General features: G+C 36.0%; 2 protein-coding genes and 1 pseudogene across 3 annotated transcripts; all 3 read left to right on the forward strand.

Moving 5' to 3' along the window:
- The first annotated feature begins 3,267 nt into the window (after window positions 1-3,267).
- LOC146147938 (small ribosomal subunit protein eS27-like pseudogene) lies at window positions 3,268-3,429 on the forward strand (annotated as a pseudogene).
- Window positions 3,430-5,514: 2,085 nt separating this feature from the next.
- Window positions 5,515-7,352, forward strand: LOC146147939 (F-box only protein 42-like). Of its 2 annotated transcripts, none has more exons than XM_083387085.1 (2): window positions 5,515-5,610; window positions 5,878-7,352. In XM_083387085.1, exon 2 carries the CDS (start codon window positions 5,892-5,894, stop codon window positions 7,218-7,220), a length of 1,329 nt encoding a protein of 442 aa, XP_083243211.1. In that variant the 5' UTR covers window positions 5,515-5,610; window positions 5,878-5,891; the 3' UTR covers window positions 7,221-7,352. The 2 variants fall into 2 exon arrangements, with proteins under 2 accessions (XP_083243211.1, XP_083243210.1); XM_083387084.1 differs by having other exon boundaries at window positions 5,525-5,647.
- On the forward strand, window positions 7,243-10,606 carry LOC146147940 (guanine nucleotide-exchange factor SEC12-like). The gene is made up of 11 exons (XM_083387086.1): window positions 7,243-7,465; window positions 7,599-7,710; window positions 7,776-7,889; window positions 7,959-8,083; window positions 8,540-8,614; window positions 8,701-8,790; window positions 8,904-9,031; window positions 9,159-9,368; window positions 9,643-9,715; window positions 9,778-9,937; window positions 10,185-10,606. The coding sequence occupies exons 1-11, from the start codon at window positions 7,349-7,351 to the stop codon at window positions 10,271-10,273; spliced, it is 1,293 nt and encodes a 430-aa protein (XP_083243212.1). The 5' UTR covers window positions 7,243-7,348; the 3' UTR covers window positions 10,274-10,606.
- Window positions 10,607-12,605: the final 1,999 nt, after the last annotated feature.

Raw genomic sequence — 12,605 nt, forward strand, 5'->3', positions numbered from 1 at the left:
ATCGGCAATATGCCGGCCATGGGGCAAGTTAGCTCTGTCAGGCTTGTCTGTTTACGAATCGTGACGCTTTTTTTCATTCGATTAGGCCTTAACGCACTTTCTTTGGAAATGCGCAACGCAAAAGATTCCAAGAAGAACCCATTATTCAGGTATAAGAGATATATTACTATTGCGTAACAAAACATAGTCAAAATATTGGCCAGACTTTTTTTAAGCCAGGCCAGATTTTTTGTTTTGTTTGTGGTTACGTAACGTTGTTCCCTGTTTGGTCATGGCCCCAAATTAAAATCCAGCCAAAAATATGTACAAGGTTAGGACTTTTTTAAAAATGTATGTGTGTCCTTTTATTAAAATTCTCGTCGTCACTGCATTGATCTTCAAAACGACACAGCGATACCAACAAATGAAAACAGTATAACAAATTTAAAATGGCAATCAACATAATACCACTTGTGTCAAGTTACTTTAGAACATTTTGTTGGAGGCAGTATGGATTTTAATATTTTATTTATGTTAACTATAATAACCAGTAAATTATTTTTCTTACAGGAACAATGAAACGTTTTTAGAGATTACGTCACTATGTTAGTCTCGTGAATAAAACAACAAATTTTTACTTACGGCGTACCAGCAAGAATTAATTTACCGAAGCACCGTTCTGGACCATCCAGACTAATTATCCCCACTAACTGGCCGGACTGACTATATACCAAAATCAAAACAAACGCCAACTTTTAGCCATACTGAACAACATAAACCAGGGATGCACAACCTTTTAGCGGTTGCCGGCCACATTGACAGTCTTTGGTTTTCTCAAGGCGGCCAGTGGATTTTTGTTGGAATGACGTTAGAAAGTGTAATCATAACGTGACGTCATAACTCCTAACATAATTTATCCTAAAACTGCATGTTGTTTTCTAACGAAATTGTGGTAAAATATGCAACTTAAATCCAGTATAATCGCGCGACCCACCATAAAAACGCGTTTACTGGGTATTAACATAGTAAAACTGGGCGAAAATATTTGGAGGGGCATGACCATGTTATCCGCCCCTGCTAAGGTTTTTGAGTAGAGTTTGAAACAGTGGGTTCTGTAGGTTTCTCTCCGGGGAGGTTTGGTAAGTGCTTAACGACTATTGCTACTGTCTGTGGTATTAACGAAATTTTTGTGTCAGATTTTTTTTGTGTCTGGCCATTTAATCTTCAATGTATTCTATCTCCATTTTCTCAAAAACAGTTTAAGATACACTCACACAATCTTCCGAAGACTTTCTATAACTACTGCTAAACCTATCCCACGGTTTTGCCATAATTCCACTCACAACTCGCATAACACATGCCTGCTCAGTCGGATAAGTATGTATCATCAATTCCTATTTTATCTTTATGTGACATCACCATTCACATTGTTACACATGTCTTCAATCAATCAAAATGAAATCAACTTTTTCAGCGCACATGATAAATCTGTTCAATGAAAATGTAGCGAAAGAGTAATGTAACTGCACTCCCTAAACTCGTAAAAAATTATAATCTGCATTTAGCGTATGAACCATTAACGCTAACAGCACGGGCACGGCCGCCAACACATGCTTATTAAAATCGTGGTAACGGCCGCATAATTATGGCGCGACTTGTCACTTTTGCATTTTGTCGGTCTTTGTATGACTTTACTGAACATGCGACGAAAACATTTCAGACAGGACGGTAATTTAAACATTTTAACTCCCGCACAGAACCTGTATAGTGGTCTTGCTGCACCGTTATGTGAAAAACAAAAAAGATTGCAAAAATTTTGTAATCGAGGGTGAGTCAGCTTAATACTGCTAACTGAAACTAAAAAACTCTTTTCTAACGCTAAACAAATCCTCAAACTGGAGCAGTGGACAGTTTTACAGGGATCTTAAAGTAAAGACTTAGGCCCAAAATCCTGTCAGATTGATCGCCAATTTAAAAACACTTCTGCGGTCCAAACCACAATACAACAACAAAAGTTAGATGACCAACTGGTAAAGTCGCACATAGGCTGCAGCAACCCAAGCATCTGCGCGCCAGTCGTCTCAACTGTCAAAGCGTTAGAAGTGCCAGATTCTTCAATCGGGCGACGTCGGTTTGGCCAGTCCTGCTGTTGTCGACAATCTCCGTGTAACAGGAGCTCTCTTTTTTCAAGCATGTGCGCCACACTTGTTTCCGTGCAAGCGACAGCACAACTTAGAGTCTGCGAGCAATCAAGCGGACGAGCCGCTGACTGCCAGGCAGTCATGCTCGCAACCGACTTATTACACGTGGTGCTGGTTTTCACCCTTTTGTAGCTGAGTTTAACACTTCACGATTGTCATGTGGTTCAAATGAACGCCATGATGTATTTCCAATGGTAAGTAAACTTGTCTCGTGGATACGTGGTTTAAATGTTTGAAGGAAGGAATCTTATCATGTGGTTCAAAAGGAAATGAAATTTATAACGAGGCCAATGTTTAATGGAAACGTTTGATAACAAACAGTGAGTTTTATCAAATCTAAATGTAAGAGAAAACTATTCCATAACAAAGAAAACAAGTTTACTTACAAAAACACTTTCTCGTTCTTTTTTAAAAGCCACACTAATTAAGGTCGCTGTTATCCTAATCGTTGAAGTAAACTTATTTATCGTGGTGTAGAATGGGGATTTGTTCAAAGCCGGGGTCTTTACGGCTCATTGCCGTTTGGCTGTACAGTACCTGGCGTATAAGTTTCCCCAGCGGTTAATTGGATTTTTTTTAGCTGAGCATCATAGGCCGAATGTTTAGGCGTCGCTACTTCAATAAATAAACATGGCTGGCGGGCCGTGCATTAATTGGCTTAGCAGGCCTTCCCTTTCTCAAGACGATCGCATTCCCAAGTGGTCACAAATTGTTTTTCGACGATATATGTTTGCGCGAACAAACGAAAAAAACAGGTATCGTGTTTTTCTGCGATCGTGCCGCCTTGTTGTATCAGCATCTCCTAGTTGAGATATTACTACTTGTTTCAAACACATAACTGCTCCTTAACCACAGCCTATAGTTAATGCATTCTAAGTATTTAAATTTTATTTGAATTTGTTTAATGATTAAATCTGTTCTGGTTAATATCATTTAGTTAAATAGGAAGAAAACCCATTAGAAAACGTTTGTTGGGAAACTGCGTTTGTTAAGAAACTGCGTATATGGCCAAATATTTACTTCAGCAGATAAAGAACGCAGAAGGCATAAAAAGAAGCGCTTGGTTCAATCACCAAGCTTATATTTTATGGATGTGAAATGTTCAGGTTGTTACACAATCACAACCGTGTTTAGTCGCGCGCAAAGCTTCTGTGGGTTGTGTGTCAAATGTTTAACTGTTCTATGTCAATCAACTGGTGGAAAGGCAAGGCTTACAGAAGGATGCTCTTTCAGGAGAAAGCAACATTAACTTCACACAATGTGCTGTGTTTATCGTAAGGACACATTCCATGTACTACGTCACCAACAGCTCTGAAACAACACCTATAAATATTACACATATAAACCATAAACAAAATAACACATGTAATATAATATATTTATCTTGTTTATCTGTTGAAGTATTGGGTTTGGCGAAAACCTCCCCAAAAAATATTTTTAAGTTTATTTGGAACTTCTGAAAAAACATTCTAACAATTAGAAGTACAGGGTTATATTTGCTGTTAGGAACTATATTTTCTTAGTGAATATTTTGCATTTTAGGTGGTTTTGAGTGACTGGTATATTTAGTTTTTCTCATAGTGCATTCAATAAAAATATCTATCTATATCTTAAATACTGATGTACAAATCAAACTAATCTGTTATAAACATGAGTGAATATCAGTCAAATGACAGGTAAAGCAAATGGTAGCCTACGTTATAGACAACCATATGCCCATTATTGAATTGTCAAAGGAAAATGCCAAATGTACAAACGTCCTGCTACTTTCTTTGAAATTCACGACATTAATTGGCCAATAGGAATGAGATCAGCAAAACCTTTGCGGGATTATATCAGCTTACGTCACTTGTTATCTTGCGGCACAGTTCAGGTGAACCGCGATTGATTGGTAAAATATGACGTTTATTGTTGGTGGTTTACTTTTGTTATAGGTTCGAACACTTGCTTATTTTTGTTCACATGGATATACTTTACAATACTGTATACAATCTTAAGTTCCGTTGGGGGCGTGATAACTAAGTGCTGGGTCGTGGTTGCTTTGTGGGCACCAGAAGGGTTTTCAACACAAAAGGTAGATAACTACTACTCTATACGCTGACAAGGAAAAAAAGGCTGTATAGCCTATGCGAAATATATTAGTTGCCAATATATTGATTATTTGTTAAAATTAAAAAGTGTCGATTAACAAAGCGTCGATTTTTTTAATTTGTTGTGTTGGAATTTTTTTTCGTAAGATTTGGAATATAAAACGATAATAGTAGACCTAACATTTTATATCTGAAATAGAGTTTAGATACGAAACGAAATCTTTGCGACGCTCTTAAAAAATTAAAACGACGCACAGTTTTACACATCAATGCAAATGCATTCCTACACTTTGAGAGAAGTATGCCCAAGAAAATCCCGGCTGATTGTTTAGCGACAGATGGAAAAAGAAACGATTAAAATGCAAATGTTCCACCAGTGCCTGTATATAGGCATTGGTTGCACAAGCGCAGGTTAAAAGATTACTAGAAATTTAGCGGTAATCACTGAATAGGGTAGAAGAAATTATTCACGTCACTCGACACGAGCAAAAACCTCTTTAGGTCCTGCATAATTTTGTCATTTTTCAAGTTTCACTTTTATGTCCTATGAACGTTACCAAGTTTGTTCAAGGCATTACAGATTGTTTTTAATGGTAGGCTACACGTACACCAATGAAGGCTAGCGTAGAACAATCGAGTTTAACTGGCAAAATTAGGTTGTTTTCACCTTTTTGTTTGTGGGTCATTGTTGAACCATTTTATAATGGTGAACTTGATGTGCCAATACTTACTTAAAGGGTTGGGTTTTGAAATTTAAAAGTTTAAATGGAATTATCTAGTAGCCCCAAGCGAACAAAGTTTCAAAAATCTGTTAAATTAAAATTACCTTTGTTGCCCATCTAAAAACATTCGGCGGTTTGTCACGTTTATGCTATACCAGGTGTAGTCATAAAGCTATGTTTGATAGCGATCGACTGAAATATTTTTTAGAAACTCGCGATCGACTAATTTAGTAAAAACGTCTCAAAAACACTTGTTAAACATTTTGCGTGTTAATTACATTCCAGGCCAGCGATGGAGGTTAATTTGTTACGTTAAAAGGACGCTTTATTACGCTTGTCCAGTCCAGACAACAATTGGTCATTTTAATGTTCCGCTTGCCTGCGAAAGCTGTAATGACGTAACACACATTTGACGCGATCAACCAGGTGAAAATGTCGATCGCAATCGACGTGTTGGCTACCCCTGTGCTATACGATTTCTATTTTGTGCCTTACAGCAAGTAGTTAGTACATTTCTATGCAATATTTTAGATGCAAGTTTGCGTTTAGCTACAATCCGGCTTAAATCTTTGTGCACTTCTAAACTTATGCCGTTCTATGATGTACTGCATCAACAAGGTTTGAGATGTAATATCCGTAAAATTCTACTCAAGAAGTAAGAGTTAGTATTTGGTCGAAAAAAGGTTACTTATCGAAGAAATTTGTATTTCTGTAGTGACGTAGTTGTTCCTTGTTTATGTGTAATTCATCGTTTATTAATTTCCAACAAATAAGCACTTTTTAAGAATTGTATTCAGGCTACTATGAAGTATGAATGAACAGCTGACTACTTCATTTTATAATTTTTGAAATATAGATTAAAATATATTTAATGTTTACTATTAGGTTGATTATTCGCCATGGAATCTCTACCTGATGAAATACTTTCTGTTGTGTTTCAATATCTGTCACCCTACAAAGAGCATGAAATAGCTGCCCGTGTTTGTAAGAAATGGCAGAGAATTGTACAAGATGTGACTGTCCATTTACCCTTCAAGTTTGAGATTGCCCTTCAGAAAGGAAAGATTGAATGGTCCCAAATAAAAGACAGTGACTTTACTCAAGTATCAGCCCGAACAGGACAAAGTGTGTGCTACTGTGATTTTAATTGTTTCTTTTATGTCTTTGGTGGAAGGTCAGCTCTCAACTCAATGACTGGCTTTAACGATTTACTGTGCCTTAATTTGCACACAAGCACCTGGTTTAGACCGCCTGCGAAAGGGACAATTCCTCCACCAAAATACGGTTGCTGCATGCAAGCATACAAACACGAGCTGGTATTATTTGGCGGCTCATCATTGTCCCCTTCAAATACCTTAAGTCGAGGTAGTGCTGAGTATTATAACGATTTACACATTTTTAACACAATTTCTGGTGTCTGGACTTTTAAAACCTACCATCCACCTGAATGTCCACCACCCTTGTTTGGTGCATCAATGTGTGTTTTTGATAACAATGATTCTGAAGAGGACCTGATTATCATTCATGGTGGTATTAAAACTGATAAGTCTAAAAATAACGAGCTGTGGTGTTTGCTTCGGCATGATCTTACTTGGCAACAGCATGACATAATTGGCCTACCTACACAGTTGGCTCAAGTATTAGTCGGGGATGTGCAGCGTATCAACATAAAAGCATCTTCCATGGCTATGCTTGTTTTGGACAAATCTCTCAGGAGTGCTTGTTTGCTCATTCGTACTGAGTATGATAAATGGACCTACAAAGAAACTTCTATTTTGCCATGTTTCAATGAATACATGCCAAAATTCAGTCCCGTTCCTGGAAGACCATTTTGTATTGTCGGAAATACCTTAATAGCGACTGGACACTCCGGAGATCATAGCATTTTAACTCCTTACAATTCTTTAAAAGCATGTGATGATATTAATAGTGGAAATTTAGGAGGTCTTAACTCTCCACTATGTGTTTTTTTGTTAGACATTTCACAAATTGAAACAATGGACTCTTTGCAGTGGGTAAATCAACTAAGTTCTAGCCACAAACTAAAAGAAACTTTTGTTTGCAATTTGTTATTTTCAGGGATATATTCTGTTTACGCACGAGGTGAAATTATTTTACATGGGGTTGCTAAATGCCCTTCTCCTATCGTAAACACGGTCAATAGAACACAAAGGAACAAACAGTATGCAATGAAATTAGTCAAAGTTGGCCTAAACTTAAGTTTATAAGAGTATATAAAAAACATAGTATCACAAAATCTGTGAATTTTTGTTTTACATTTAATTTTTTAGATTTGTTGGAATGATTTTTGCGTTCTAAATTAGTTTTGTAAATTGCATAACAAAACTATTGAAAAATGTCTGGTCTATGCAAAACAAATTTTCCCTTGTACTGCTGTCGATGTGTTGATGAGAAACACTTCTTTGTTTGTGGAGGAGGCGGAGCTGCCAAAACTGGAGTTCGAAACTGTGTTGTATGTTTTTATTACAATTGCTGCAATTTGTTTATTCAATAAATACATATTTTATATATAATATGAACTTATATTTTTTGTGTTTATATCTTTTGGTCATATTTTTGCTTAAAATTTCTCTTTTGTTATTTAGCAAATCGTTGAGATTACTAAAGAACGGAAAAAGACTAGAGGAACATCTGTTCACCAGTTTGACACTGGAAAAGATGCTGTAATGCATATGAGCGTTAAAAAAAGTCTATCAGGTATGTTTACAAAATTTTTTCTTAATTTTTTTACCATTAAAAAATGCTTTTGTTGTCGTACACAGAAACATCAAGCGAAAATAATTGCCAATTAGCTTTAGCCATGGGTACAAAGTGCAATGTGTACTCTGTAAAATCGCATTCCAAACCAGAGGAAGAAAACAATGAGAAATCATCTGGTAAAATTTAAAACCTAAATTTTTTTGGCTAGAACTTGGATTTAAAGAAATAAAATAAATTATGTTTAGTTCGAAAAAGAAAAAAGGAAACACCACCTCATAAAGAAAAGAAAACAAATACTATCAATGATGGAATTGATAACTACATTTTCTCTCAAATAAATGAAATAGAAAGTCCCTCATCTAATGAAGTGGTAATATTTAATAAGTAATCTTAAAATCAACAAGATAGATGTGTGTGTGTGTGTTTTCTATCAAGTTTTTCATGTAATCAGCATGTATTATTATTCAATAATTAAATGGATACAGTTTCCAAACACCATAAAAGTTTTGTTAAAAAATCAGAAACCTATAAATCATTTAAATAATTTTTAATTCTCATTAATATTGTGGATTGTGGTTGACCACAATATGAAATGATTGACAGCGAATTTAAAAGTTTTAATTTATACAAAGAAATATCAATTTTCACTTCTCTTTAATAATTAAAAATTCTGTTTTCGTCTCAAGTGCAACTTTTTATGGTAAACACTTAAAAATAACACTTGTGTATCCTGAACTGTTCTTTTTTATTTATTTTTTTAATTCAATTCATTCCTTTTCCGGGTTAAGATTAAACTTTTTGTTACACTTCCCAAATTGTTTTGCAGACTGCCGTTCAATTAAGCAGTGATTGCTCTGTGGTGGCAGTAGGAGATTCTAAAGGGCATTTGCGGAGTTGGCAAGTATGTCACTCTTGTGTTTAAGCAATCTATTATTTTTTTAGTTACCTGAAAACTGGTTGTATTTATAAACATCTTATTGTTTATAGCTTATGGAAAGCAAACATAAATTAATATTTGATGCTCATGGTCACAAAGAAGATATTACAGATGTTGATATCAGTCCAGATAAGGAAAAGGTTATTTAAATTGTTTAAAATTAGTTGACTTATTAGGTTATCAAATTTGCTTTATTATTTATTATTTACTACTAAAAAACTTTGTTCAGTTATAACAATGATGGAAATTTTAGATTGTGACAGTTTCCAGAGATTGCAAGGCCTACCTTTGGGATTCATCTAATGGCCACAAGTTGCTAGAACTGAGCTCTTTGTGGAACGTAAAAATGTTGACACGGGCATATCGTTTTCGTAATTGCAGGTCGGTTAAGTAATCTTGTTTTCAAACCTTGATCTGTCCATACAAAAGATTTTTTGGTAACAACCCAGTTGTAGGTTGTTTTCAATTTTTAACGAGAATATTTTTTAACCCAGTCAGCCTTTTTTAGGTTTGCAGTTATCCCTGAACTTCCAGACAAATTCAACCTATTCACTAGTCACTGTCCCGCAAAGCAAGACCCAAACAACAAGCGACCAAATATCTGTTGTATAACCAAATGGGCAAGGAGGAGAAACAAGGAAGGCTCGTTTGTGAGCGATCTCCTGCCTGCAATTATCCAAGGAACGGGCAAAGAGCCAATATCTTCAATGGCAGTAAGGTAAAAAGTTACTTATATCTAATAGGCAAATAGAAAATATCCAGTAATGACATTTAAAAAACACTGCGTGTGGAACTTCCTTGTTTTGAACAAGTTTGTTTTTACGTGCTGGCTTTGATAGCCATTTAGAAGTTTTGTAGGATCGCTATTTCATATAAGAATTTCAAGAGACCGTTTTTGTCCCTTAAAACACGCTGAGAACACTAAAAATGAATAATTTTTTAGTGCCTTATTGTTTTAATCTATTATGTATTTTTGATTTTCTTTCATGTAGTCCCAACGGTGTGTTTGTCGGCGTCGGTTTCATGGAAGGCTCCGTGGCGATTTACATCGCCTTCAGTTTGCAGGTAAATATCCGAAAAATACAGTAAATTTATTTCCCCAGGTTTACCTGCTTTTGTTTTCGCAGTGTGCCAGACGGGTGCGAAACGTACACAGCATCTTTGTAACCTCGCTGTCCTTTCTCCACGATGACCCACGGACACGCGAGTTAAAAAACGAGTGCGACGCCGCTCTCGTTTCGGTGTCGGCGGACTGCACGTGCAAGCTGACCAAATTGAGCTCCCGGTGTAAGTGCTAAATGTTTATCGTTCAGAATAGTGCTTTCCCACTTTAACCAGTTTTTTACGTTACCGCCCACTTTTAACACTATTTTCGAACCTTGCAGCCTACTTTTGTATACTATTTGTTTAGTTAACAGTGATGTAAATTACGAAAAGAACAAATCACACTTGGATAAATTTTTAAATGTCACTTCAATATCGTTTTTTTTAATGTTTTACTTTATAATAAACTCTGTTACGCTTGTTTTTTTAGCGATGTTTCCCATGTGGATCGTTGTTATCCTCTGCATAATTGCGATTGTCTGCTCATCTCTCTACCTGCACAGTGTCGGACTTATCTGACAGGACGCGTCAGTTATTGGTTTACGGAGCCATTTTTTGTATTCCATTTTAAAGTTTTAATTATGTTTGTAACGTTTTATTGTTTTTACTGATTTCGAAGTAACTGAAAAGGTTGCAATTATAATCAAAGAAAATTGAGACAATGGTGCCTTCACGTGCGGGTGTTTATGTGTATTGAAACGTCGTGTAACTTGTTTAATGTGGTTGCTGTAACCGTGTAAAACCGGTCAAAAATGGCACATTACTTTATCGATCGGTTTGGAAAATATTGTCATGCCATTGTGGTGTATTCTTTTCATGTGCAATTTACTGCAATACAACAAAACAACTATTTGCCTGGTTGGCGATATGTACAAAAAAGAATAAATATACTGATTACTCTTATTGCATAATGCTTTTATTTAATTTTAAATTTATGCCGCGACCTGTTCGATTAAAAAGGATCCCCTGACAACAAATTACTACTTTCAGTACAAAAGCTATTTTGCAAAGATTTTATGGAATCGCGCAAAGTAAAATATCATTTTAAGGAGGGAATCGAATCGTTTGACTTTTGAGGTTCGGTTCGGTTTCAAGGATTTGTTCGCAAGTCGGTTAACTTTCAGTTCGGAGCAATTAAAAAGATCAGATTCGGCTCCGGTTCGATCACTGTTGGTTCCAAAACGGTTTTTAAGGTTCCGGTTGGGATACACTAGTGACTAGAAGTTGCGTTAAACCAAAGATACTAATATTATAGTATCATTGGTTAAACCTAAAAATGTAGGTTAATAAATTTAGCGAAAAATTGTTGAATTGTTACTCGTATTTAATCTAAGTTTCGTGACGTATTTAAAAACGAGCAGCTCATTTTTTGAAAATATTTTTGAAAAAATAAAAAAGCTGCGTTTTATTTAATGAATATTCATTTTTTATTTTTTGCTTTGTAAAATACAAGTTGTTACTTCTTACTGACGTGAAAAGCCTTTTGACAGGTTCGGGTTCAGCAACGACATAGAAACAATTTATATGTCGTTGGGTTCAGTTAAGGTTCATATTATTTCAAAATATTTGGTTCATTTCCGGTAACAAAAGCGAGTATTCCATAAATTTCGGTCCATAAAGTGCCGGTTTGACTCCCTAAATAAAATTCTGACTTACCCTTTTAAATTGCGAAATTTAAAGTTCAAAATGACCATTCATCCATGACCACTGTTTACATTTATTACACCCGCATATTGCGTGCACCCGATCCGACTCGTTTGGGTCGCTTCAAGCCGTCTTATAATTTCACTTCTTCGGCCTTAAAGCAGTCCCGTGGATGTCCACTGACCCACTGGTGGGTAAACTTGCCTGCTTTATGCCAACAGCTTATTCCACTCGGTTCATAGCACTCACGAATCTTCGTGAATGTGATTTACTGGCAAGCGGCTATAGAGAAACGCAATATTTTGCTTTTTTATTACACAAAGGTAACGATTTCACCCGAGAATGATGCAAAGATGAACTACTTAAGTAATAACGAATAAAAACAGCAAAAATATATTTAGTTTACGAATAACTAGGAAATACGAAAATGTAGAATTTTTAATATTTTTTTTAAAACTTATACTCTCGTATAAGGGGACTCCCCATTGTAGCGACCGTAACACTAAAAAACTTATATTCAGCTTAAAAAGTTGTCTTTCTGTCAGCACGGTTTTGAAAATTATGAAAAAAGGCAAAAAGTAATTACCTGATCAGTTAACATTTCCTGTCAGCTATGTTTTAGTCATGATAAAGTGTATTATATTCGGCCCTGAGGGTGTCATGTAGCCTGCAGAGCCACTGCCTGTACAAGTAGCTTTCCCTGTTATTGCATTGCAGCAATAATATATTGTTGAAAATGTTAGGCGCAATCTAACCTATAGAAGATGGTTGCTTACTAGTCTTTACTACCGTTTTGGGCAGCCTAACGTATAGTAAAGGGCTTTGTTACTCAAATAACGCTATACCTGCAGAACGAGTCTGTGACCCGACTACCGCTAACATTCGGTCACATTTTTATCAGTATTTAACTGTTTTCACTAGTCTGGACCTATCACTTATCAAGAAACACAGCCGTTTAAGCAATCATTTTTTGTGGCTTGTCTAGTTGCCCAGGTCTAAACATGTAGCGAGCCAACATATTTGTAATTATAACTTGTGCGCTGTGCGTAAATAGACCAAATCTTAGTTTAAAACTGTCCTGGCATATTTCGTTTTCACTTGAACCAAAGTCAGCAACTGACTAGCTTACCCGCCATCGCCCTTGTCCCGTATGGAAAATATGACAGATTTTGATGAAATTGTGCGATTGCACTGCCAGAAAATTTGG

Source organism: Ascidiella aspersa, chromosome 4 (assembly GCF_963924565.1).
Source record: "Ascidiella aspersa chromosome 4, kaAscAspe10.2, whole genome shotgun sequence".
NCBI classification, from domain to species: domain Eukaryota; kingdom Metazoa; phylum Chordata; class Ascidiacea; order Phlebobranchia; family Ascidiidae; genus Ascidiella; species Ascidiella aspersa.

Bases quoted from the DNA above. Each gene is read 5' to 3' on its own strand.
- LOC146147939 (XM_083387085.1), top strand. From the start codon at position 5,892: ATGGAATCTCTACCTGATGAAATACTTTCTGTTGTGTTTCAATATCTG.
- LOC146147940 (XM_083387086.1), top strand. From the start codon at position 7,349: ATGTCTGGTCTATGCAAAACAAATTTTCCCTTGTACTGCTGTCGATGT. The intron at 7,711-7,775 runs GTATGTTTACAA...TGTCGTACACAG, and splicing joins CGTTAAAAAAAGTCTATCAG to AAACATCAAGCGAAAATAAT. The intron at 9,032-9,158 runs GTCGGTTAAGTA...AGCCTTTTTTAG, and splicing joins TATCGTTTTCGTAATTGCAG to GTTTGCAGTTATCCCTGAAC.